The sequence below is a fragment of the Empidonax traillii genome, unplaced genomic scaffold (genome assembly GCF_003031625.1).
Source record: "Empidonax traillii isolate 1590-97213 ecotype Southwest subspecies unplaced genomic scaffold, ASM303162v1 scaffold257:size1394852, whole genome shotgun sequence".
Taxonomy (NCBI): Eukaryota; Metazoa; Chordata; class Aves; order Passeriformes; family Tyrannidae; genus Empidonax; species Empidonax traillii.
Window position 1 is genome coordinate 271,528 of NW_020955450.1, and position 25,727 is coordinate 297,254.

General features: G+C 40.2%; 1 protein-coding gene across 7 annotated transcripts; it reads left to right on the forward strand.

Moving 5' to 3' along the window:
- Nucleotides 1-3,561: 3,561 nt before the first annotated feature.
- On the forward strand, nt 3,562-23,825 carry NDUFAF6 (NADH:ubiquinone oxidoreductase complex assembly factor 6). 7 transcript variants are annotated; one of them, XM_027889265.1, is made up of 9 exons: nt 3,562-3,658; nt 7,126-7,225; nt 8,129-8,251; nt 12,532-12,588; nt 14,012-14,114; nt 16,740-16,873; nt 18,409-18,510; nt 22,460-22,516; nt 23,027-23,821. In XM_027889265.1, exons 3-9 carry the CDS (start codon nt 8,165-8,167, stop codon nt 23,153-23,155), a joined length of 669 nt encoding a protein of 222 aa, XP_027745066.1. In that variant the 5' UTR covers nt 3,562-3,658; nt 7,126-7,225; nt 8,129-8,164; the 3' UTR covers nt 23,156-23,821. The 7 variants fall into 7 exon arrangements, with proteins under 7 accessions (XP_027745066.1, XP_027745060.1, XP_027745062.1 ...); XM_027889259.1 differs by lacking the exon at nt 3,562-3,658 and having other exon boundaries at nt 7,125-7,229; nt 8,068-8,251; nt 23,027-23,823; XM_027889260.1 differs by lacking the exon at nt 3,562-3,658 and having other exon boundaries at nt 7,126-7,229; nt 23,027-23,822.
- Nucleotides 23,826-25,727: the final 1,902 nt, after the last annotated feature.

Here is a 25,727-nt window from a genome sequence, read left to right on the forward strand (position 1 = left end):
AAGACTGATATGATTAAACCACAAGAGATGGGAAAACTGCATTTTAAAGTGGCCCGGTGCTTATTAGCACATGCATTAATGTATTATTCTGTGGCCACAACTGAAACAACTGCCATTAAACACATTTTCTTAGTGCACTCCTTTAAACAAAGATTTTTGGTTGAATAATTTTAGTAGTTTCAGGTAAAATAACTGCATGGGCCTGTTCACTGTGGCATGGAACTAGGCAGGAAACACTATTGTTAGTACACACAAATTTTTCCTTAACTCTGATAATCTTGAATCCAGGATTAATCAGATGAGGAAAATGAGAGGGGGAATATATCCCTGCCCATGTAAATGTAGAGAACAGACCTGCCAGATCACTGTGCATATTTCTGCTCTTGTCGCTAGAGATGAGGGATCCCAGTGACTATAACTCACATCCCAGTGAACACCCAGCCTCTGGTCACTGCATATTCTGGGGCAGGTCTCTCTCTCCCCTCTGTTCTCCTCTCCTTTTGGTATAAGCACATGACTATATCTAGACCTCCTAAGCTTCAGCCTGTGCTTGACCATCATGGGACAGCTGAGGGTCTCTTTTTCTCATTTCTGTGTTGACGAATAATATCTGGATGTTCTTTTAACATGAGGCAGCTATAACTGATCAGTATTTCCATGTTTCCATGTCTTCCTTGTCCAGAACTTTTTTTGTTGTTTTGTTTTTAGTTTGGTTTTTTTTGTTTGGTTGGTAGGTTGGTTGGTTGGTTTTTTTGGGGGGGCTGTATTTTTTCCCCCCAGAAATGCCAGGTTAGAATAATAACCGAATTATCTCTGCCTAAACCAGCCATTGCTGTCACTAGCACTGCTGCCCAAGGATTTCAGTTTTGTCTGAGGAGTCAGAGAAACAAAATACTTCAGTAAGAAATATACATCAGAGAGGTAGTCATTTTTCAGGTTCTGAGGGAAATATTGAAAAAGGTGATGAAATGTGCTCTTTAACACAAGGAGATAATGGAAAAAAATCTTCGTGGTTGACTCTTATACTACTTAAATTTTTATATACACTGTTAAAAACTCACTCAAATATTAAGCCCAATCCTTACTTCCACTGAGCTGGCAGCACAAAAAGCTGATTTACTACAATCTATACAGTCTCGAAGAAACTTTTCAGTAACTACATAGGACACATGGAATATTTTTTTAAAGAAAAAAGTAATTTAGTAAGAACAGTAAAGGTACAGAACAAGAAGAAACAAATGTCAGCACACTGAGAATGAGGTTGGGATTATTTTTTATAAACAACTGGTTTATTCTTTTCTTATTACAGGTTTAAATCAGTTTAGCACCATTTTTGTTCATTCAGAGACTAAAAAAAGTTAATATTTTAAAAGATTTATTTATAATACCCTTGAGGTTTAGAGTATGTTTATGTAACCCTTCTGCCAGGAATTGGCAGCAGCTGAAAGAGCTGGATTCGTTTATCTAGGGGTTCTCTCTGAAAACTTAAACAACAGCAGTTTCAGCCTCCACCCAAAGCTAAATGACCTCCTTTGGGTGCCCTGACAAACAATAAATCCTGCTCAAGGCATAGCAAGGGTTTAAAATAAGGTTCAGAGTTTCAAGACAAAGAGAACTTTGGAGATGAGGTAAAGGGAAGAAGAAAGGCTCAGGGTAAACCCACAAGAGCCACTAATCAATAAAACAAATAATGCTTAAGTGTAATCCCTAACCTACCACTCCTCCTTGTCTCTGTGACACAAAATAAGGGCTTGCTCTCATTTCCAAACAGATGCCTTGTCCATTGAACATCACTGCCCACTCAAAACTCTCCCTGTATTTACTGCGTGGCTTCCCTTTGCAGCTAAGCTAATGAACATATGTGTTAGTGCGCACAAACTAGGAGACCCTACCCTCTCCACAGCCCCTTGCTCAGCTGACCATGCAGTGAACTGACTCAAGGCACCAAACTGGCAGGTGAAGAACTTGTGAAAAACAAAAGTGAGCAGTGGATGGGTTTCTGCTGGTTTAACTACCTGAATCAATTCACCATAGTATGAAATGAAGGTCAAAGCTGGCACCAAGGAAGAGGATGGCATGGCTGGGGACAGAAAGAAGAGCCAGATTGCTGTAGGGTCTCTTCTAGTAGCAACAGCTAAGTTTGGCTAGCTACTAATAGGTTGGGCTGGTGTAATTTCAAGATGAAACTGCTTTAAGCATGGTGGCATTATTGTATGAATCTGCTGGCTTATTCCCATATAGGCCAAATTTTGAGGAAGCACAGCTGCTCTATCCATGATTATAGGGCTAATTCTATCTATAAATAAAAGTCCAGCCAACCTGTGAGGTGTGAGGATCCCCTCTGCCAGCCAAGAGGAGGAGACAGGGCTTCTGATGCAAAACTTAAACACCACATTTTACTAAGGACAGAGCCCTGGGGCCAGCTTTGCTGCCCAATGAGAAATGCTCTGCTCCACTCCCTCACACAGCAGATCAGCCCCGAGACTTTTTCCAGGTCCCTCAGCCGCTCCTATGCCACACCGTTCACAGTGAGGAAGCTTTTAGAACTCAGCTTCCTCAAGTTTTTTGGGCATCAGATTTAAAAAGCTGATGACAGAATTAATTCGGTTGGAAGGGACCTCTGAGATCACTAAGCCCAACCTAAGTCTGACCACCACCAGGTCAACTAGACCATGGCAATAAGCACCACATCCACTTTCCTTAAACACTTCCAAGCAGGGTGACTCCACCACCTCCCCAGGCAGCCCCTTCCAGTGTCTAATATGCCTTCTGTGAAAAAATTCTTCCAAATGTCCAACCTAAACCTCCCCTGGTGCAGTTTAGGACTATGTCCTCTCATCCTGTCACTCGCCTGGGAGACCAAACCCCATCGGGCTACAGCCTCCTTTCAGGGAGTTGGAGAGGGTGATAAGGTCACTCCTGAGCCTTCTTTTCTCCAGGCTAAACAACCCCGACTCCCTTAGCTGTTCCTCATAGGACTTGTGCTCCAGATCCTTTACCAGCTCCACTGCCCTTCTCTGGACACGCTCCAGCACCTCAATGTCCTTCCTGTAGTGAAGGACCCAGAACTTGACACAACACTCGAGGTGCGGTCTCACCAGTGCCTCGTACAGGAGGACAATCACTGCCCTGGTCCTGCTGGCCACACTATTCCTGATACAGGCCAGGATGCCAGTGGCATTCTTGATCACCCGGGCACACGGCCGGCTCGTTTTCAATACGCTGTACACCAGCACCCCCAGGTCCTTATCTGCCGGTCCGCTTTCCAATTGCTCCGCCTCCAGCAGAGTGCCCGATTTCCCAGGGAGCAGAGGGATTCTCCCAAGCAGCCTGTGGGAAGCCAGGCGGGGACGGCCCTGTGCCGGGCGCCATTTGCAGCACACAAAGGGCCGCGGGGTTCCCGCAGTGCCCCGGCCGCGGCTCCGCGGGTGCCCCCTGCCGGCGGCGGGGCGGGGCGGGGCGGAGCGGGCATGGCCATGGCCATGGCGGGCACCATGGCGGGGGCAGCGCTGCGGCGCGGCCGGGTCGGCCACCGCCACCGCCTGGCGCGGCCACCGGAGCTCGGCGGCGGGAGGGCGGCGGCGGCCTGGAGTAGGAGCCGGAGCTGGAGCCGGTCGGCGGCCGGAGGAGCGGTGCAGTACTGCGCCGAGCTGGTGCGGTGAGTGCCCGGGGGCTGCCGGCGCGGCGGTGCGCGCTCCGCACGGGAGGGCGCCGAGTCCGTCCCAAGAGGGCTCGACAGCGCTTCCCTCCCGATGGGAAAGCTGGCGAGTTCCCTGAAAGGGTGACTGGGATTCCCCCAGGCCGCCCTTGGCCTCTCCTCGCCCCGAAAATGGTCTCCGTGGCCGGCGCCTGTGGGCCGGCGGGACCGCACCGTGTTGGGAGCGTGGAAAGCAGGGAGTATTTAACCTGCGTGGATGATTTACCCTGCACACAGGATCACAGAACCGACGGGGTTGGAATGGACCTCTGGAAGTCGTTTGGTCCATCCCCTTGCCAAGGCAGGGTCACCCAGGGCAGGTTACACAGGAACGCATCCAGGTGGCTTCTCAGTGTTTCCAGAGGGACATTTGGATGTCTCCAGGAGACTCCCACGACCTCCGTGGGAAGCCTCCCACGGCAATCCACGCACGCTCCTGGCCCTTCACTGCTGCAGTTTTTCAGACGTATTGAACATTTCAGTATCGTTTCATCGGGATTTTGGAGAGAGGGATCACCGAAGTGGATGTTTAATAATAATGGGTATTGTCAGATCTTCTTGGCTGCTGGGAAATAGCCAAGCTTCCCGAGTACTTCTTAGAAAAACGGGAAAAAGCAGAGGACATTCGATAGGTTGACAGGCAGCTCAGTACCTTCTCTATCCTGAATGCAGGAGAAAGGCTATGTTCCAGAAGCATGCATACATTTTTTTGTCAAATCCAAAGTGCTCCAAGAGGAGCTGGAGTACAGTTCAGACGCTTCCAGGCCACGCCACCTTTCCTGCTGGGCTTCTGGGCTGTAAACAACGTGCAGAGCCCCTTGGCTGTTTTTGTAGTCCACAGAAGTCCAGTTCTTTTCAAATTAAAACGTTTAGCAAGTCTATTCATAAAGACCTAAGTAATTTCTCTTTGAATACTGTTGTCCGAGGTGGTTGACAAAAGCAGGGAGAAGGCTTGCAAGTGTGTATAGAAAGAGTGGAACAGGAGCATCTTTTCCAAACTGATGCTTGTAAAAGACAGAAAGGTGTGTGTGGTCAGCAGTAATGCCTGAGGTAGGAAAACTAATGGAAAGGAATGGGACAGTCTTAAATATTTGCTTGCAGCACAAAACAGCAGATCTGTACAGATGCACCAGAGTCCACAACCAGGTTGCTATTTCATTGACAAAGCTTCAGAACACAGCTTCCTTTTCCTAGTTACTCTACCCAGGATTTGTTCACCTGATACTCAAAAGACCAGAGGATGTGTGTGCAGTTAATATACAAATGAATGTAACATATGCAAGTAAAATGTTTTCATTAACAAACAACTGTGAACAGAATAGTTAGGTTCAAAGGCACAGAAGCTGAGATGGTTGAATTAAAATTTTTTTAATATATATTTTTGTTAAATGATAAAAAGACTAGTTAGAAAAATACATGAGCATTCAAAATAGTAAAATGAAAGGTGGTTATGCTTTTGGCTTCATTTAATTGAAGCTGCTATTCCCAGTAGCTTATATATTGCATGGAAATAATAAATTATAAAAAATAAGAGAAAGGAGTTATTATTCAAACAGAAATAAAACACCTGTGGCTGTGCAAGCATCAGCAATTCCCTAGTCCTGAACTCGAGTCTCCCACACACTAGGAAGAACAATTGAGTTATGCTTTAAGGATATATATTTGTGCAAGTTTGCAATATGTAAGATGTCCTTTCTCTTGGGCTTTCCTTTTTATGTTAAGCAACTCTTTTAAAAAAAAAGTTGCTTTAAGCTATTTAGTTAAAAATATGTATCCCCAGTAGGTATGTTTTCTGTCTCTTGCTGTTTATGACATATGCTCTGGAAGACAAGCTTGTGGCTTGATGGTATTATAGAGTTTTATAACATGGAGGAAATTCATTATACTGGAAGTCCAGTAATGGTCATAGCCAGCTGTCTGTGGGTTCAGACATAATATATACTTGTTTGAGAGGAAAACTATGAAAAACACTCAATACTTCAGGTCATTCCCTTCTTTCTTCATTCCTTACACTGATGCATAAAGGAAGTTGGGGTGGAACATGATCTGTAGCAATATCAGTTATTTTACACACTGCGACTTAATAGATTTGCTACATTTTTAAACTTGGAATAATTGAAAAAAACAACCAACTAGAAAACCAACATGTCAACACCATTACTCTAGGGAAGACAAATTTCTCTATTGTACTGCTGTGTACTTTGTGTAACCTGTTTCTTTCTGAAAGGAGAGGTGTTGTGTGAACAATTCAGGCAAACTGGAACTGGGAAAACGTGGCTGTAAACCTTGCAACTCTGACTAGGGTGGGCAATAGTGGGTATTACTACAATCAATCTTGAAAAAAGTACTAGGTTTTGAGCTGATAATACTTTCAGAAACTGTCTTGATGGAAATTTGATGTGTCTGTTGTTTAATACAATTGTGACCTTTAAAGTCTGCTAAAATTCACAAATGTAAATTTTTTTTGTTGATATTTCTGAATTTGCATCAAGCTCTTAAACAGTTTTCACAACTGATGTGAAAACTCTAAGCGTTTGTTGTCAGCTGCTGTAGGGTTAAGAACCTCTGTTAAAGCTCACTTCCTTTTTGTTTGATGCTAAAAGTAGCAACTGTAATAACCCTTGGTTTTAGTCTGGCTTTGCTATTTTAAGCTCATATTCCAAAGAAATATGAGTACATGGAAGTACAGCAAAATTCATGAAAATGAGCAAATATGTTTTACTTGACACCTGTTTCTCCACTTTCCAGGTGAAACTTGCAGTTGTTGGACTTGTTCTAATGAAGAATCAGATTTTAGGCTTATCAGAAAGCACACAAAAATATTGTTCAGAACAAGCAGTGTAGCTTTTCAGAAGTGGCCAGGTGTTTTTATTAGCTGCAGTGATGTCTGATTTTGCAGTTTGTGATTCTGTGTACCGTGTTGTTTTTAATTTTGTGGCACACCCACGTGGCCAAATGGTGGCATGTCACTCCAGGGTGACAGTGGGTTGCCTGCAGCGACACTGCCAGCTTCCAGAGTGTTTATGCTTTGAATATAATTGCCAGTATAAACAAAAACTTAATGGTTAAGTGAGCGCTCTACTGCCAGGCTCCAAAGTGCAATCTTTAAAGAAATGTGGTTTCATGTTCAGAACAGAAACCTGGAGGTCAGACAATCTGGATTCTTTTTGCAGTTCTGCCACAGCCTTTCTTCTGCCTTGAGTGAGATATCTTGGGATCTGGATTTCAGAGGTGCACTGAGAGTTCTGACAACCTCCTCCCTCTCTTGGAGTTTGTCTTATTTTAAGCTTAAAAGCTGCTACTTTTGCAAAGTCACAGTTTTGAACTGTAACTTATTGCTTCTTTTTCAGGAGTTCAGTGCTGAGCAATAACATGCCCAATGTACATAGAGCTGTAAGTAACAAATATATTTTTTCATCCTTTTATAGAAAGCGTGACTATGAAGGGTTTCTGTGTTCTCTGCTGTTGCCTGCGGAATCTCGAACCTCTGCTTTTGCCTTGAGAGCCTTCAACGTGGAACTGGCTCAGGCAGGTATTAAAATACATTTGTGAACTCTGGAAATGCAAAATAACGATTTTGATATTCTAAATTACACTTGTAGGTAGTGTTTTGCCAAGATTAACTTTTTGTATTGTGAAGGGCAATGAATAACTAGTGCAGTACAAACCTCTAGTTTTGAATGGCTCATGGAAAGTAGCCAGCTGCCTCCAATTATTTTGCTGATGTGTATAGATTTTCTGGCTTTCCTCTTTGTTGTGTATTTTAAAATTAAATTATAACAACCAGGCAATGGTCCTTGATACTGGTATGTGATTGCATCTACATCCTGGCTTTGCATGCAATGACCGAATCAGTAGAGTGCAGCTAAATCCTGTCTGTAGAAGGTCTGTCAAAAACTTGGATGGTATAACCAGGTCTTTGTTGGTAGAAGCAAAGTAATGAAAAGGCTGCCAGGAGGGAAATTTGCTGTCAGAGCAGTGGGAGAGGAGTGGCTGCAGTCTCTTCCCTTTGCTAGGTGGCCAGAAACTGCCAGTGCAGGCAGGAAGGTTGGCAACGCTTGCCAGAAAGGAGTGATCCAATATATGAGCTGACCAGGCAAAACCCCTGAGCAGCTCCTGTAGGCTGTGCTTCCGGCAACCCATGGTGTGCCCTCCTTAACTGCTGGCACCACTGCTTCCTTTCCTTCTGGAAAGAAAGCGAGGGTGAGGGTCACCCAGGACTTAATCCCTGTGGGTTCCAAAGTTCAGGTTGTGGGGAAGATTTCTTTTTTAGTCTGTGTAGTGTTCACAAGCTTCATCGGGAATAAATGTCAATTGAGAACTGAGCATTTTCCCTACTGAGTTTGGCTATGTCCTGTGTCTCTTTTCAGCGTAGATAGACCAAGTGTCTTAAAGACACTGTGAATTTCACTCCAGATGTGTCCTTTCCAGATTAAAGACTCCATAACTCAGAAGACTACCGGTTTGATGCGGATGCAGTTCTGGAGGGAGGCTGTGGAAGGCATATACTGCGATAACCCACCACAACAGCCAGTTGCTACAGAACTGTGGAGGGTAAAACATTCCTTTATTGTCCTAAAATTCACTTAACTGTAGTATTACTGTGGGAAATGATGTCATTGTTTTGCGTGTGCTGTGTTACATAGTTAACAGCATTATTTTGTACAAAACAGATAATGTACATTGTGTTTGTGTTTCTGTGTGTAAGCTACCTACAAACAAAGAGCTGAATTGGAGGAGGAGGATATTTAGGTAGGACCTGCTTGAAAGGTCCTTGAAAGACTTTTGTGAACCATCTGCTCTTTTCTCTTCTGTTTAGGAGAAGGGCTGAGTAAATTGTGGTAAACCATAAGCTGATAGTGAGGTGTATAAGTGTACTCTCCTAAGCTGGTGCTTGTTACATCTGAAGAGATTCAGCTGTAAAAAAAGACAGAAAGCTGTGCACAGAAGGTGAACTAGCAAATAGGTATGAGGAAAGGCCCAAGACTTTATGCAGTTACTGGGTAATAGGGAGAATCTTAATACAGTCTTCTTCTCACATCAAGAGCTGCATGGTGGCTCCTGTTTATGTATTGCACAGATCTTTTTATGTGCATTGAGTAACAAGAATGTACTTGTGATCTTAACAGTTTATTTTTACCAAGATGCCCAGGTTCTACAGGGACTAGAACATCACACATGAAGTATTCCTACAGATCTGTCCCTTTGCTGGCCAAAGGAACAGAGGCTTTCTTCCATATTTGTTCTATTTCTAGTTAGGACTGTCATTAATATGTTCAATGGTTGATTAAAGGTCTAAATGCAGTGTAGATGGCAGCGTAAATCCCCTTGATGCTGATGTAAAGCCACAATGACTTCATTGGTAGGTTGTCATCTAGTCCAGCTTGCCACTCAGAGATGATCTAACATCAAAGTTAGATCAGGTTATCAGAGTCACATCGAGACGAATTTTGAATTTTTTTGGGGATGGAAATTCCATTCGTTGCTAACTTGGCATCTTAGGGCCACAGGCCACAGCAAGTCTTTGGAGCAGCAAGTCCACAAGTGCTCCAAAAGAACAGCTACTCTTACTCTGTAAGATCAGACCTGCATTTAAAGTAAAGAGCTCTGAGCTCCTGGACAGGAAAAGCTGCAGTTTGTCTAAACCTCAGTAGCTGAATACAGTTGACGTAGATCCATAGGTAGTTAGGTTTGTGGACCTGCTGAAAAATATTCAAATATTCATCTGCATTATTCCTGCTAAAATTCTGGGAAAAGCAGGACACTCACTGTAACTCTGGGTAAGAACAATGCAGCTTCTGCAGGATTAGAGCATTTCTCTGTTGCCATTTCGGTTTCACTCAGCCTCATAAAACGGCCTGGGTTGGAAAGGACCTTGTAGATCATGTAGTTCCAATGCCTCTGCCATGGACAGGGACACCTTCCACTTGACCAGGTTTCTCAAAGTCCCATCCAGCCCGGCCTTGAATGCTTTCAGGGATGGATGCAACTCTGCTGCACCTCCGAGACCACAAAAATTAGTCCTTTCCAAAGAACTGTGGCCTCTCCCTGACTCTTCCTCCCTCAAATGTGATGTAAAGCATAAGTGAGCATTTGTTCCTGTCTGTCAACACTCACGTTTAAATAAAAATTGAGATTTAAACTAAGATACACTTTGTTTAACTAAGAGAAAACATAGGTAATGCCAGGAAATAAAATAAAGCATCTGTTACAGTCACTTCTGTTGAAGACCAGAGCTATTCCTAGGTGTCTCCAGCTCAGATGAAGCCTTAGCTACAGCAAAGTGCTTGTACAGTTAGAATGAAGGCTGGCAAATGTTGTGAGCTTTTTTATGGGATTATGGGAGTTGAAGATGTACTTATTATTATACTTTAATGCAGACATGAAAGTGCAAAATCACTTGTTTACCATGTCAATCTGTCTGTGCTTTTGCCTTTTGTTTCCTTCTCTCTGTCTCTTTTCCAACATAGGGCAAACTTCCCAGGTACAAGACAGTTTTCTCCCAGAATGCTTTTGTCTCCTTTCTAAGGAGCAACTTTAGTGTAACCTAACTTATTTTTGCTTCTGAAGATATCCTCTCATTTAGTTGTCTGATTGAGTGGGTCAGGTACAAGTTAGCTGTGGGTACGACTGTATATTTTCTTTGAACCGCTTTTATTTTCAGGCTGCTTATATGTGTGTCAGTGTGGGGTGTGTGCATCAAAGCCCAGCCAGTCTCTGAGCAGAGGTGCCCTCTCCCTTTTGCCAACCTTCCCTCCTGCTTTATTGCTGAGCTGGAATGGTCTGGAATATCTCCTTGGTTAGCTGAGGTCAGCCGTCCTGGCTGTGTCCCCTCCGAACTCCTTGTGCACTCCCAGCCTCCTCCCTGTTGGGATGGTGTGAGCAGCAAAAAATACCTTGACACTGTGTAATCACTGCTCAGCAGTAACTGCAACAGCAGTTCTTATCAGCACCTTTTCCAGCACAAATCCAGAACACAGCCCCATAAAAGCTACTGTGAAGAAAATTAACTCTATCCCAGCCAAAACCACTACAGCATTCAGATATAAATCACTCAGATACTGGGATACCAACTGCAGCCCTTTCCAGCAGCTGAGGCCCAGTCATGCTCCTTTCTCACAAAACAGAACATTGATTTTGAAGTGGAAGAAAGGATTGTCTATCCCCCTAGTAAGATTTCACCTCATGTTTGATTCCTCTAAAGGAAGACCAATATAATACAATCCAAAAAGAACTGGTTGCGAAATAAGATGTTGAAAAATAATTCAGAAAGTATTTCTAGGAACTCTTAAAGCTCTGAGCATTGCAGAGCACTGGAGTGAACTGACAATTCAACCTGATCTCGTGACCTTTTCAGTCAAAATGTGATTTTATTTCTGTACTTTGGCAAATACCCCAAGAATGACCTATTTGAAGACCATGGCTTTACGCATGTCCAGGAATGTCACTGCATTTCTTAGAAAGAAGCATTTGGAAAGACACCTGAACTCACAAGTATTGCAGAGCTGTTAATAGAATATGTCTTTGCACAACATATTCAAGGTATACTCTTTTTTTGCTGTTGAGTTTACATGAGGACAATTTGGTTTTCCAGAATAAATTCTAATTTGTTATGTTAAAGTGTTCGTGAAGTTTTGTATATCCCCGAATACTCACATTTGCATTCCAAAAGTTTTATGCACTAGTAGATAAATAGCCTTTAATAGTATTTCTTGAATTGTTAATAGCTCATGTCTTGGTGACTTTAATATAAATTTATGCAGCAGCTGTACGAGGCTTGTTCCTACTTGTCTGTTCATTTTGAACATATGAAGCGTGAGGCCTAATTCTCTATTTGTTTCTGGTGGAAGAAACCAGTTTTTAAAGCTTGAGAAATGAGGACCTGTGTGTTTGAATGAAGGTAGCTTAAAATAGGTGTAATGTTCAAATTGCATAATTTAGCAGAATTCAGTTTGGTGCTTTAAGTCTTGACCTGTGGCTGTTTCAAGGATTTAGTTTACAAAATGATACTCGAGGTGAACAAGTGAGAATCAAACCTGACATTTGTAGCTGTAACTTAAAATTTGTCTTTTCACGTACCGAGTACTATCTCAAGCAGAATTTGTTGAATCAACAAGGTCTGGTCTTGTCAAACCTTGAAAAAATATTTACTAATATGATGGATGTAAAGAAGTTGTTGAAAGTGAGCTATTAAACTAAATGATGAGAAATCACTCCACAAGTCTTGTTTATAAAAGTTTATATATGTGATTGTAGCCTTTCTGACAATGTGTTCTGGAAAATTCAATGTGTGTAATTAAGAGGGTTGACGGTAAGTTGACAGAATGAAGTGGTACAGGAAGGAAGTCAAGTACAAGGTAAAAGCCAAAAGAATGTATGAATATGAGATGCTGTGGGATACATTTTAAACAAACCCAGAATATTCATTATAACACTTTGTTAGGTTGCTGTCTTTACAGTATGTACTGGTGTGTTGTACTGATGTTTTCTTGAAAATGTATAGGGGAAATATTTTTATTGCTTAACTCTGCAGGAAACTGTGTTCTTTTTGGAAAGCGAACGTAGTTATCTGCAAATATTTTGTGGGAACATGTGACTCCAAGAATAAATTACTTGCAAAAACATTTTTAAAGAAAAGCTTTTAGTTAGCTGGCTTGTTGTCCGGTATTTCATTTTTGTGTGCGGCAACCTGCAGTAAATGTCATTTGAAAATTTATGTATTTGAATTTCTGTATTCTTGTATTAAATATCTAAAACATATTTCAGCCTTCAGAATGCCGTACTACCATCACTGTGTATACATTAACATGGAGGTTTTATTTGATAATTTTCAGGCTGTCAAGAGGCATAAGTTGACTAAAATGTGGTTCATGAAGATCATTGATGAAAGAGTAAGTATTTACCATTCAGAGCCGAATTCTGGCTTTAGTCATATTTGGCTTTTCTTTTCCTTATTTTTATGTGCTAAAATGTAGAACAAAAGCTTATGTATTTTATCTTTTCCAGACAGCAGTATTTCTCTTTAAAACTGATACTGCTATATTTCTTTTTAATTCTTCTTTGATGCCATTCTTCATAGTTTCTGCTCTTTTCTGGCCAGAATGGCTAACAGAATCCTTTGTTTATTTTTGCTTTAAAATAGGTGTAGTTTGTGAGTCCACACAGATACAGGATCTCAAAAATTAAATGACCCATCTGAACCTTTCTGTCCCACTTTTCTGCTTCTTAGCTTAGCTGTGGAGTTTTTCCTAAGCAGTGTTGTAAACTGGAGCATTCAAATCACATGAAGTTTAAAATATCCACCCTTTTCTGGGAAAAAACAAGAGGAAGAGTTTCACTGGTACAGTGATGCAGCTCCCAGCTCCGACACAAGGACAAGAATTAAAAGTGGAGGGCGGGAATTTCTTAAACTATTTTTACTGCTGAACTTAGTGTCTCATGAAGTTACACACTGAGAAAATTGATGGTCAGTTACTTGCAGAGTGTCATTGCTATGAAAGACTTCAGAGTTTCTTGTTCTTAAAACTGGTTCTTAATCCTATGACTGGTATGTTTTAACCACAGAAACCGCTAGGATAGGAAGAATGCTGGTGGATGTTATATTTTTGGGTGTATTTTATTAAATACTGCATTATTTGGGTGTATTTTATTATTTTTGGCTGTATTATTTATTAGAGGCCCTAAGTTGATCTGGGGGTTGGAACACCTTGCCTCTGCAGACAGGCTGAGAAATTTGGGGCTGTTGGTCCCTTAGAAGAGAAAGTTGGACAGGACTCTGCAGCCTGCTCTAGAAGGTATCCCTGCCCATGGCAGGGGGAGTTGAGAGTTAGATGATCTGTAAGGTTCCTTTCAACCCAAACTATGATTCTAAGAGCCAATGATTTGCATATGACTTCGAAACTCATGTGTATTTGATAGATTTGGTGCATGTTTTAAACCATACATTCCTATTTATCCAAATTTCTCTGTGCTTCAGTTGCAAAATAGCAATTAAAATTGAAAACCTCATGGTTTAAGAATACCACATGATGTTTTGTTTTGGCTATATCTTTTTTCTATGAAGAATTCTGATTTCATATTACTGCAAAAAGTTATATTTACTCCAGTAAGCAGACATGGCTGCAGTTGCACGTAGTTGGTTATGTTAGACTTGCTATAAACTTTATTGATTGTTCCTATCTGAATTTATACTTTTCTTTCTCTCAATTTTGTCCTTTTTTTGGTTTTGTTAGTGAATTGGGTTGACATGACTGTAGTAATAAACTTGTGTAAATAGCAGTTATGTTTTAATGAAGTTCTGTGTTTATATTACAGGAGAAGAATTTGGATGATAGGGCATACCGTAACATCCAGGAGCTCGAAACGTATGCTGAGAACACTCAGAGTGCTCTCTTGTACCTCACCTTGGAAATGCTGGGTAGGTGTTTTGCCCTTTTTAGGTTTTGTTGTTGACTCATTAGAGCAGGTGCAATATTTACTGATGTTTCAAAAAGCCCATTTTTGCGCTGGAGTTTACTTTCATAGAAGTCGCCTTAGGTAATAAATACTTCATATATCTTTTGGATGTGGGATCGTACTGCAACTGTCCTAGACCTGTGCTTTCCTTGGAAGCTGCTCAGTGCAGAGCCCTTTGAAGTGCACTTTCCTACTGCTCCATTCTTTGTTGCTTTGTTTTGTCTCTTGCTCTTATGTGTGGTAAATTGAACTCTTTGCTGTATTTAGATTGTCCTGCAGAACACAAGGTGCTGTAGGTATTCTGCGGCTGTTGTTCTGTTTTGCAGTGATGTGCACTGATTATCTCGAAACAGCCAACTTCCCAACCTGTGAACTTCCCTTGGTGATGTTTTAAATTTGGGTCTGAATCCTCTTAAAAGTAGGTTATCTATCAATAATTGAATAACTAAAAAAAATGCAACAAGGATGATCCTTGTCATCAACAGCTAGTTTCTGTGTCATGTGTAATATAAGAGTTACAATTTGGGAAAGAATTGTTCATCTGTAGTGAAGAAAAGGGTAATTTTCTTTTAGGTGTCTGTTGCACTATGGAAGTATTCTCTGTATAAGCTCAGACATTAAAAAAAAGTGGAAAATACTGTTATTTAGTAGTATTTAGTATTGTAGTAGCAATATTTTCCGCTTGTCTATCAGAGTGGTCTGATGAAAGGCTGAGGTTAAACAAGTTAATAAAAACGAAATGGAAATAATTAAAAAGAGAGATGGCGAGCACATTCTTCTTTGGAAGAAATGAGGAACTTATCTCTTAACATCGGATGTTTGCCTACTCAGTAGGAAATCAGTGAAATGTTGCAAATGTCTTTCTGAACCTCTGAAGAAATGTAGGAGTATGAGAAATGTCAAAGTCTTTCATTCTGATAAATGTTTTTGACCCTGAATAAATTCAGACATGCTCGGGTCACTCCTGGTAGGAATAGATAAATCTATTTTTGAAAATGGGTATTGAGGTTCTGGATATTCTTGATGTCCTGTTGTCATGTTTAACTTCTCTTAAATATATGAATGCAGTAAAGTATTTAAGCAAAAGTCTCCTTCACTGCATATTAAACAGTTAACTTCTGTAATTTTTTCTCCATAAATAGGGAAATTAATCAAACCATTTCTTGGTGTTTCCCATCAGCAATCTTTTCCATACTAGGTGGACCTGTTTTCATTGCAGGTCATGTTTGCTAAATTTCTTGTCCTTTTTAGACTCTTTATTCCTGACCAGTCTCCAGTGAGTGTGTTACTCTTCCAGTAGTAGTACTGTTTTATTCTTTTTCTCATTTTTCTATTTATTTTTCATTTTTTTCTCATTTATTCTATTTCTCATTTTGACTGGTAATTGTGTCAAAGTTCTCGTACCTCCTCTCAGCTCCTGTAATTTAAAAATATGAATGATTGTGCTCTCTGATTAATTGCCTCAGTAATTAGGAGTTTGATACTACTAAATAATTCTGTTAAACCTTTTAAGAGTGTCACTTTTGGGATATATTCCCAGGTTGAGCACGAGTCACTGCTAACTCTTACTCTGAGCTTTTTTTCCCCCTCATATTCCTAGTTATATGTAAATCCTGAGCTGCCCAGTCAGTATCAGTAAGTTATATCCATTGATTCCTCCAAGACATACTTTGCTTTCTCTGTAGTTAATTTATAGACCCATTGAAGGCCCACACAAGGCTTCTGCTGTGAATCTGGTATGCCTGGTATCATTTTCAGAAGTTAATTAGGCTTATTGACTGTAATGCCTGTATCCTCATTTCTTTCTTTATAGAATGCTGCTTCTGCTAGAGCTTTTATGAATTTTCATTTCAATTTTCCTTTAAATTTGCATTTTATCCTGGGTCAGTCCTGTGAAAACATTACAGCTGTATGATCAGTCTAGGGGAACCTTGTGTGTTCTTGCCATGAAGAGCAGTGGTGCTCTGCCCCACTCATCTCCCTCTTTCAGATCTCACAGTTGTGTGACTGTGCAGTAACTAAAGTTACTTTTCTGTTGTTTTGGTGATCTGATTCAGTTTTCCTTGTTGCCTGAAACAGCACAAGGAAGGGGGCAGACATATGGGTTTGTGGGGTGAAGTGTAGGATCATTCTCTTTGCCTTCACTACACTGATGAATCAGCTGCAGTTAATCATGAAACTGCACTGTAAGGATGAATGCTTGTCAGGAATCTCACACTTGAATGACTTTGTTTGGCAGGAAAAACAATTCTTGGGATACTGTTATCCTGGGAGAGGACATATCAATGAAAATGAGTTTGTGTACTGATACGTTCTGTCTGAATATGTGCTGCTCTGCTAAGTATACCCTTTGCAAACACTGCAACAAAATAGTAGGCATCTTACTCCTGAATGTGGAAATTAATGACTTTTCCTGCTGCTTTGCACCTCTGACATGAGGTTCGAGGCAATTTATGCACAGACTGTTCTGTCATGGACCAGTGCATTTAGCTTTCCTAAAGTATGACTGTGATACACATCAAGGAAGACCATACTCCTCAAAAAGTCTGACTGCATGTTTCTAAACATATTATTTCTGCAATTTTAGATGTGAGGGACATCCATGCTGACCATGCAGCCAGTCACATTGGGAAAGCACAAGGCATAGTTACCTGTTTAAGAGCAACTCCATATCATAGTACAAGACAAAAGGTCTTTCTTCCCATGGACATTTGTATGTTGGTAAGAGAAGCAATTTGTCTGGAATTGAACAGTGTAATGTTTCTAACTGTGTTTTTCAATGCATACGAGATCAGAAAGATCTGCCAGAAAGAAACATGACTTTTTTTCTTTATTTTAACTCTTTCTGCTGTGGCCTAATAATATGCCATTGTCACGGTTTTGTATCTTTTGGGAGGTGAGAGGAGTGACCTTCAAGAAACTCTAGGGTTTCTTTTTGGTTTTTTGTTTGGTTGGTTTTGGGGTTTGTGTGCTTGTTTTTGGGGGGGGGGGTTTTTGTGTTGTTTTTATTAAATGTAATATTTTAATGTTCAGGAATTTTTCCATTAGTGTATAAAAATGCATCTATGTAATGGGACCTCAGTTTTGGGTTTTTGTGTTTTTTTTTTTTTTTTTTTTTAATTTTCCTATAACCATAAAGGAAGCACTGTGAGAAATTTTATTTCTGAACAATCTTCTTGCATTTCTCTTTTTTACCTTTTCATATACGTGCTGGTGGTTTGGTTTTTTTTTTGTTCCGTATTTGACAGCTGTAGGCGTACATTCCATACATTGCTGTAGGGGATGGTATAGTCCTTCAGTTTAAACTGTACCCCTAATTTGCATTGGAATTTAACAGATCTTGCAACTTAAGTAGGGTGAGATTAGAGCTCAAAATTTTTCATTGATGTTTTGTGGCTTGATCTGCAGCATCTCAACTGTAATTCCTTAATTTCCAATCTTTATTTCTAAATGTTAATGCTGTCCTTTTTCTCCTTAACCAAAATGTTTGCAGTTATGGTGATGCCTAAGGCAGTTGTGTTAGTATTTTCTGAATATAATTTCAATACAAGTAAAAGTGTTGATTTGAAGTTTAGTAATGTATGTAGTTGCAACAAATGTAGATGGAAATATAGCTCAGGGTTATAAGACTGCAGAAAGGAGCTGCACCCTGCTTTCATCTCTTCTGGAACTACATGGTATGGAGGCCTTCCAGATTTTCAGCTTTTCAAACACAGCCTGAAAATTCAGAGTCATTCCTTGCCATGGAAGGTTTTTGCAGCGACACTAAAAAAAGCTTGCCACCCTTCTGTGCAGACTGAGCATCTTGTAAGCATTTCAGCTGCTGGCAAGTATTGCCAAGTTCCCCTGGAGTCTCTGCCTCCTGTGAAGCCCACCAGCCTTCATTTATACAGCTTTCACATGCCCCACTGGTGTTGAGAGGAACAGGCAGCTGGTGCAATTCTGAAAAAATTCCCCAAACTTTAAAATCTGACTTGGTTGTCTTACCACAAAGATTTAGGGAGTAAATTCATGCAGAAAGAATCTACCTACTGTTCTCTTTGATTTCTTGAATTTTTTTTTTCGAAGTGATTGATCAAAATAAAAACAAACAAAGAATTTAAAAAGGAGGGAGCAGTAATAAAACATTCAGGCTGTTTTAGTATTTTGCCCTTAGTTTGGTTGCTGGAAAGTATTTTTGAGAAGTTAAAATGGAAAATTGATGTTTATGGTGGGTTTTTTCTCTTTTTGATTTTGTTTTTCCTTCCTGTGTCTAGCATGGAGTTTCACAAGAGGATTTCATAAGGGGCAAGCAAGAGAAAAATGTGAGAGATGTAATTTATGACATCGCCAGCCAGGCCCATATTCATCTAGAACATGTGAGACTCCTTTCCTTTTATTTATTTAAATAAATATAACTGATGCTAGTCTTCAAATAGCATTTGTTGTTAGAAGACTTAAAACTGCATACTTAATTTCAAATATTTTGCCTTTAATTACTTTGGGAGTTTAAATTAAAAAAACCCCAACCTTTAAATATTACTACTTCTTTATGAATATTATACTGATCTTTATGCACAGGAGGCAGTTTACTCACAGCCAGGTCCAATTTCTTACATATAAATGCTGCCTAAGAGACTTACTACTGGAAGGGAACCTTCAAGCAGACTTTTGTAAATGCAGTTCTGTGCCAGCATGGGATCAGCACCATAGAAAGCAGCTCTGGATATGGTGTTTCACAGCACAGTGGAAGGGCTGCCAGGAAAACAGAGCATGTTGCCTTGAAGTGCTGGTTAGTGTGTGTGGGAGGGGGGATTCATTCCCTAACATGACCAGCCATGCCCAGGGCTATGTTGGGAAAGGTGCTTTCTGTTTATAAGTTCTCTGGCATACAGCCAAGTGAATTGTGAAAGACTTTATTTGCTTGGAACAGTGGATTATGAGCCCTGAAGAATTGCAGAGTTCTATGCTATTTTTATTTCATGCTTTTATTTTAGCTACACTCTGAATTGCTTGTTGCTGCATAGTACAAAAGCAAAAGAATGTTTCATCTGCAATGCTTTGTGTGCCTCCATCTGGACAACAAAACTTGCAAGAAGCACTGTAAAGAGCTGCTTATGTCTTCAAGTACTTATCTGTGTATACTTTGAGTATTGCACTCAGTGCTTCCAGTCAAGGTAGTCTGGAAAGGTACCACTTCAGAGTAAAGAAATGCCAGATTTATCTCTGCATTTGCACCATTAATATAATCCTCAAGTACAGCATTACCTGTGATCAAAGGATTTTATGCAGTAGAAATAGGAAGATGAAATGAGGGATCCCCAGTTTGTTCATTCAGGGTTTGGTTAGTTGATTAATGTTTTTATATTATGTTAATAATATGTGTATATCACAACAGCTCTCCAGTAGCTACGAGGGCCCTACAAGAAAGCCAGAGAGGGCCTTTTTACAGAGGCAGGTAGGACAAGGGGGAATGGCTTTAAACTGAAAGAGAGCAGGTTTAGATTAGATACTAGGAAGAAATTCTTTAATGTGAGGGTGGTGAGGCACTGGCACAGGCTGCCCAGAGAAGCTGTGGAAGCCCCATCCCTGGAAGTGCTCAAGGCCAGGCTGGATGAGGATTTGAGCAACCTGGTCCAGTGGAAGGTGTCCTTGCCCATGGCAGTGGGGGTTGGAACCAGATCATCCCTTCCAACCCAAACCATTCTATGATTCTATGTAGCCTTGAGCTTTACTTTTTATAGACTAATTCTAATTTGCATTTAAGGCATTCCTGTTCACATTATTTCTCCTGATGTCTCAGTTTTTGTGGTCACATGCCCAAGGAAGCTGTTTACTCCATTTAGAAGTTGGGAACAGAGACATAGAAAATGCAACATCAAAACTGTCCACTACCTTTGTTCGAGCTGAAATATTTTGATTTTTCTTGTTTTATTCTCCACCCGTCATCCCATAATGCACAGTGTTTAAAACCCATTGACTTTGGTTGCAGTTGTGGCTAACAAAAATGCCAAGTGCCTGGCCTGAAATGCCTCATATCAGGGATGGGAGGCATGGAAAATGAGTAATGTATATTTATAGTCTACATCATTAAAATTTGGTTCCTGGTATTGTATGGATACTTTGGGACAGTAGCAGGAAGAGAATTCAGTTCTTCAGAACTTTTCAGATAATCTGATAATTCATAGTGCCTTGGTCCTCTTGCTTCCAGAATGCCTTCCAGCTTCTGAAGAGAACAGGCCTCCTTTCTTCCCACTGCATTCCTAGAGCCCTGCCCGTGCTATACACGGGAGGGTCCTGAGGAAAATATGCAGTGTGATCATGTAATTGGAGACTACAGAAAAGTATAAACATGAGGAAAACAGATTAGGGCAGCATTAGCATTTTATTCAACTGAATGTTGGTCTTGGCACCCTCTCCCCTTTTTCTTTTAATGGATGGTTTATATCACCTTAATTAAAATTTAAAAATTCCTCTCTGAATACTTGCTCCATCATCATCAGTGAAGAATAATTGACAGTGCAGGATCTTTATAGAGTGCTCGAACCACTTGAACTGGCTATAACTGGCAGCAGTAACAGGGTATTGGCCTCCTTAATAATCAGATGATCTTTGTTAATGCAAGGACAAAGGTACTTTCTCCCCTAATGGCTGAAATGGGCTTTTGCTGGCAAGGTTTGCTGGGTATTTCAAGACTTAAGGTGAATGTAGTGGGCTGGTGCCTTTAAATGCATCTGTTCTGTATAAAATCACCATCTTGTTTTGCCTTAGGATCTTTTCAGCCACTTATCCTTTGTTTTAGTTGGAATTACAGGGTAGGGTAAAGTTTAAACCTGAAGATAGGTTTCAACAATCTCGGCATTTGTTACACAAACCACATATTTTAGAGGATGAGGGTAACAATTACCAGCCCCATTTCACAACCAGAAAACATGTAATCCTAAAACGCAGAATTGAGTCTCAGCAATGTTATAGGAAGCATATTGTTGTAATGTGGCCCTTAATCTTGACAGAAAAATTTCTGGAGTGTGGTCAGGTCTTCCTGATACTGGGACTGATGACCAGCAGAGGGCAAAATAAGATAATGAAGATTGCAGTTTTTCTTAGGAGTTCTATGTTTTTTTAGAATAAAAGCATATAATAAATGTTCTGTCCCTCCCACAGTCCCTCTTTGAAGGCCTGTGAATACATTTACATGTTCCCCCCCTTCCTCTTAAGCACCCTTTGTTAAAAGAGGGTGTCCTTCTGGCTTTTTGGCATTTATCTCAGTTATGACACGTTATTATGGGGTCAATTTACCAAGGACGATAATGTGCTTTCTGAATGACGTGCAACCCATTCTGGGTTAAGAAGGTCAAGCAAGACTACTTTTTTTTTCATCTCGCAATTAATAATAGTAAGGCAGAACATTAGATCAGGGAAGAACATTTTTCTTATTTAGAGATAAATATACATGTTATTACATCTCAAAGTTTTAAAATAATTTGCCTTCTAAAAGATTATTTTTTACTTCCAAAGTTTCAGGTTGATTTTTCTGAGTTGTCTGGAAAAATCTGTGAAAAACTATCAGAAACTCATACATTCTTGTCAATATTTAAAAGGATTGGTTTGTTTTTACCTGTAAGAAAAGGCAAAACAAGGAGGGATTTTGTGTTTATAAATAAACATTACAGGAAGACTTGCTTCAGCTCTGTTAGAGGGACCTGAGCCAAACATGAGTTTAAATTGTAGATTTGATTCAGCCATGCTTCAGATATGATACGTAAATACTGAGGAACTGAAATAATTTTGAAGTCCCAGAAATGCAGTGGGAGCACTTACAACTGGACTCCTGGGACTGATGGCAACACTAGACCAAAAAGATCCACTGAGAGAAATGCTTTTCTGGTCTTCTGTAATTTCTGTCTGTTGGCAGGCAGAGAGTGATTTGGGTTGTGGGGTGGGGGAAAGGTTAAATTGTTTGTTAAACCAGATGCAACCTGGGACTTTGTTGGAACAAGGGATGCTAATTTACATTGATTTCTAATATGTAATCTTTTAGTCTGTCAAACCTCATAAATATTTTAGCAGGCCTCTCCCAGTATTACATACTTACTGTGTAACTGCTTCTGTACACAGTGAGGGATGGTGCTGGCTTGCACATAATGAGAAGTTACAGGTTCAGGCTGTCAAAATAAAAAGGGATGAAGCTCATAAAGCTTCAACAGTTTGTTGCCTCTAACCATTCTACATAGTACTTGATGTTTAATCTGAAATGTTAAATTCTTCTGATAAGTACATTTGTTTTTTGTTTTGTTTTTCCCCCCACCTTACCCCATTTACTTTTAGGCTAGATCTTTCAGTAAGAAAGTTCCCGTGAAGGCGTATCCTGCTTTTTTCTGTACGGTGGGTGTGATATCATGCACTCTTTAAGTGATGGACTCATTCGTCTGCTAATGTTTGTGAAGAGTATCATATATGAAGCATTCTTAACCACTGCTTCGTGTGTCTGCTTTGGGAGGATGTAATACCTAAAACTCACAAAGATCAATCATAATGTGTGTCTGACTGTGGAACCTTATAGTTTTGATCAACGCCTTTAATCCTTCTCCTTTAACTACATCATTTCACCCAAGATGTCTGTGTATTCACAGACTGTTCTTCTGATGCAAGAGCCCAAAATCTTGTCTATTTTTATAATTTGCTTTTTGGTCTAGTAAAAGATAATGCTTCTCTTCACAAAACCTGACTTTTTTATATGCTTTTTTATATGTGGTGGTTAAGCTACCACTTAATAACACAAACTGTGAAGCCTTTTTGCAGTTTCTCATTTGGTTTCATGTATTTTTTTTTTAAACTTGATGCCCAATTATTTGTGTGCACCATATGGATTAAGCTTTTTTCCTCTTTTTCTAGGTTGCTTTAGATGATTTTTTACATAACATGCGAAAAGTGGACTTCAATATATTTCATCCAAGCTTGCTAAAGAAGAGTACGTTATTACCGTTGCATTTGTATATTAGATCTTGGAAAAAAACATATTAAAGTTTGGTTGTTTTTTTTAATATGGGTTCAGAGTGCTGAGTTTTTTTCTTTGATGTCTCAACTTGATAGAATTGTGAAGTGTCTAACTTCACACTTCTGCAAAGTGCAGTTCTGGGAAACAGCAGATGCACATGTAGCTGTCAGCTTGCTGGCAGTAGTTAAGTTTGTTCTTGGAATTTTGAGGCTGATATCTCTGTTTCACGTCTGCCAAGTCATATGTCCTTGTCTGAGATTACTTTTCTTGCCTTTCCTGTAATAATAGCAATATGACAGAATTTTTCTTGGACAAATTCTGTGCTAATGGATACTTCTGACAGTTGTCACTCTTCACTAAAAAGGAAAAAAAAAAAAAACAAACCAAAAACCAAGCCAACAAACAAAAACTGCTTTCTTTATGCCCAGAAGCAGCTACAGTAAACACCCTCTAAATCAGCTAAGCAGTTCTATTCAGTGCAAGGAGCAGGCTTCTTCCAAGTAGTGATGATGCTTCATGCTTGGAAGAATGAGCATGTATATTTGAATGCAAGAAAACTGTCAGGAAAAGCTTTAGCTGTTTTAATTATGTAGTATTTATGTAGAATTTCAGAATGGTGAAATATAGCTGTAGTGCAGAGTTTAACTGTGTGTTGAGATTGAGCATTGATGTGACTGTAGGTAGTGGGAGGATAGCTTTACAACATCGTAAGAGAACCCTATACAGTTTTTATCTCTGGCTTTTTCACTCTGCTCTGGGCTTGGCTGTGGCTTCCTCTTGGCCTTTAGTCTCTCTCTGTTGTTGCCCACAGCTGTCATTGCAACATGGGTTCAATGTCCCCTTTGCTCAGTATTGACCATGTCTCTCAGGACACCCTCCTACGTGGCTTCCCCGAATTCCTTTTCTTTGGTACTGCGGAGAAACATATTTCTGAATGCTTTGGGTCATTTTACACCGCCCTTTCTGTAAAGATGCTGCTCTATTTTTTTAATGGGAAGCTACTGGGAGCTTTGTACTCAGCATCTCTTAGGATCAAGGTAAATATTTCTGTTTGATTTGTTTTATGGTAAAATAATGCTTTCTAACATCCAACTTGATTCAATTGCACAAATCCGGTAGTTTGTTTTGCCGTCATCCTTGTTCTATTAAATAACTGCTTTTCCCAGAGATTTTTTTTTTTAATCAGGGTTAATCTCCCCAGATGCTTGGCTGTATAACAACATCCTGTATTTCAGTGCACAATGCTACATAATGAATTTCTGAGAAGAAGATTTGTGGCTTTTTTAATCACAAATTGTCAGCATGGTAGAAATCTTTAGTGGTTTTGTTTTACATATTTGAAGTTGGTTTGTGATACAGATCTTGGTTAATTTTGCAGTTTCTTATTCCCAAGAAAGACATTTATTTTTGAATTTGTTCAGCTCAGGATCCTGGATTCTGTATTACTGGAGGTGTAGTAATTGAGGTGACATGAATCTAGAAGAATCTGTATGTACTGGAGTGGGAGTATAATGGCTATTTTCTGAACATGAAATCCTAACAGTCTCTGTCCTCTTTTCAAGTCAGCTGCTGTATCTTATTGGTGTTTCTGAAAGTGGCAAAGAGGTCTGTTGAAAAGAAAATGTTTCATTCCTATGCAGGCACTGCAGCTCTTCCTGCCAAACGAAGAGCAAAGGCTCGGGCTCTGTAGCTGCCACCAGGCCAGCTGCGCACTCGCTCTGTGTATTTTGTGTTCTGGAGCAAGCATTACAAATGTCTCTTTCTGCAGTTGGTCCTTGTTTTGTTCCAAACGTGCTGAGTCAGGACAATTGAGGCAGCCCTGTCTGTCTTCTCAAAAGGAATCACTCTCCTGTAAAGTTAACTTTTGGCAGGAGTGCAGTACAGTAAAGTGGAAGAGAAGGGAAACCACGCAGTATCACCAGCACTTCGAGTTGCTACAGTGATATCTTGCTTCTAGGCCACAAGGCCAGTGCTTTCCTTCGGTGTTGAAGTGGAACAAATCTTGACAATGTACTCACAAAGGCATCAATGGATGGGCTGATTTGTTTTTGTGTACAAAGAAGCCATGTGATGCAGTGAATGGTTAGCATGGTAAGGAGGACTTATCAGTGAATTAGTAAACAGGATATGGAATAAATAAATTCAAGTTGTGACTTAAGTCACAAAAAGAGTTTTGAGTGACCTCAGAAAATAAAGCAGCACTTCGAACCGCAAATCACAGGAGGCTGCTTAAATAGGCAATCTGTGTCTCCTTTATATCCTTTGGGGAACAGCCCTCCCTCAGATGGCATATCTGATTCTTCCTTTAGGGACTGTGTTGTGAATGGAGGCATTAAATACCTGTCAAACAAGGTAGTCTTCCATTAGTATTGTCTCCTTTTATTTCTTGATGGAAGTGGGTGCCATATAAGAAATGTCTTATTTCTCTTCTTTTTTGTAATCTGTCTTATAGTTGTTTTCACCAAGCGTTGCTGGCTGAGCATTCCATTATGCCTGGTTTCGGTTGATGTACTTAAAGAAGTTTGTTTCTTCTGTTCTTTTTTCCTATAGCTGCTACCATTACTGAGACATGTTAAACATAATTTATATATTTGGGAG

Excerpts from the sequence above, each read along its gene's own strand:
- NDUFAF6 (XM_027889259.1), top strand. The coding sequence starts at position 8,114 with ATGTGTCCTTTCCAGATTAAAGACTCCATAACTCAGAAGACTACCGGT. Across the intron at positions 12,589-14,011 it reads TGAAGATCATTGATGAAAGA|GAGAAGAATTTGGATGATAG; the intron begins GTAAGTATTTAC and ends TTTATATTACAG. Across the intron at positions 18,511-22,459 it reads CCCATATTCATCTAGAACAT|GCTAGATCTTTCAGTAAGAA; the intron begins GTGAGACTCCTT and ends ATTTACTTTTAG.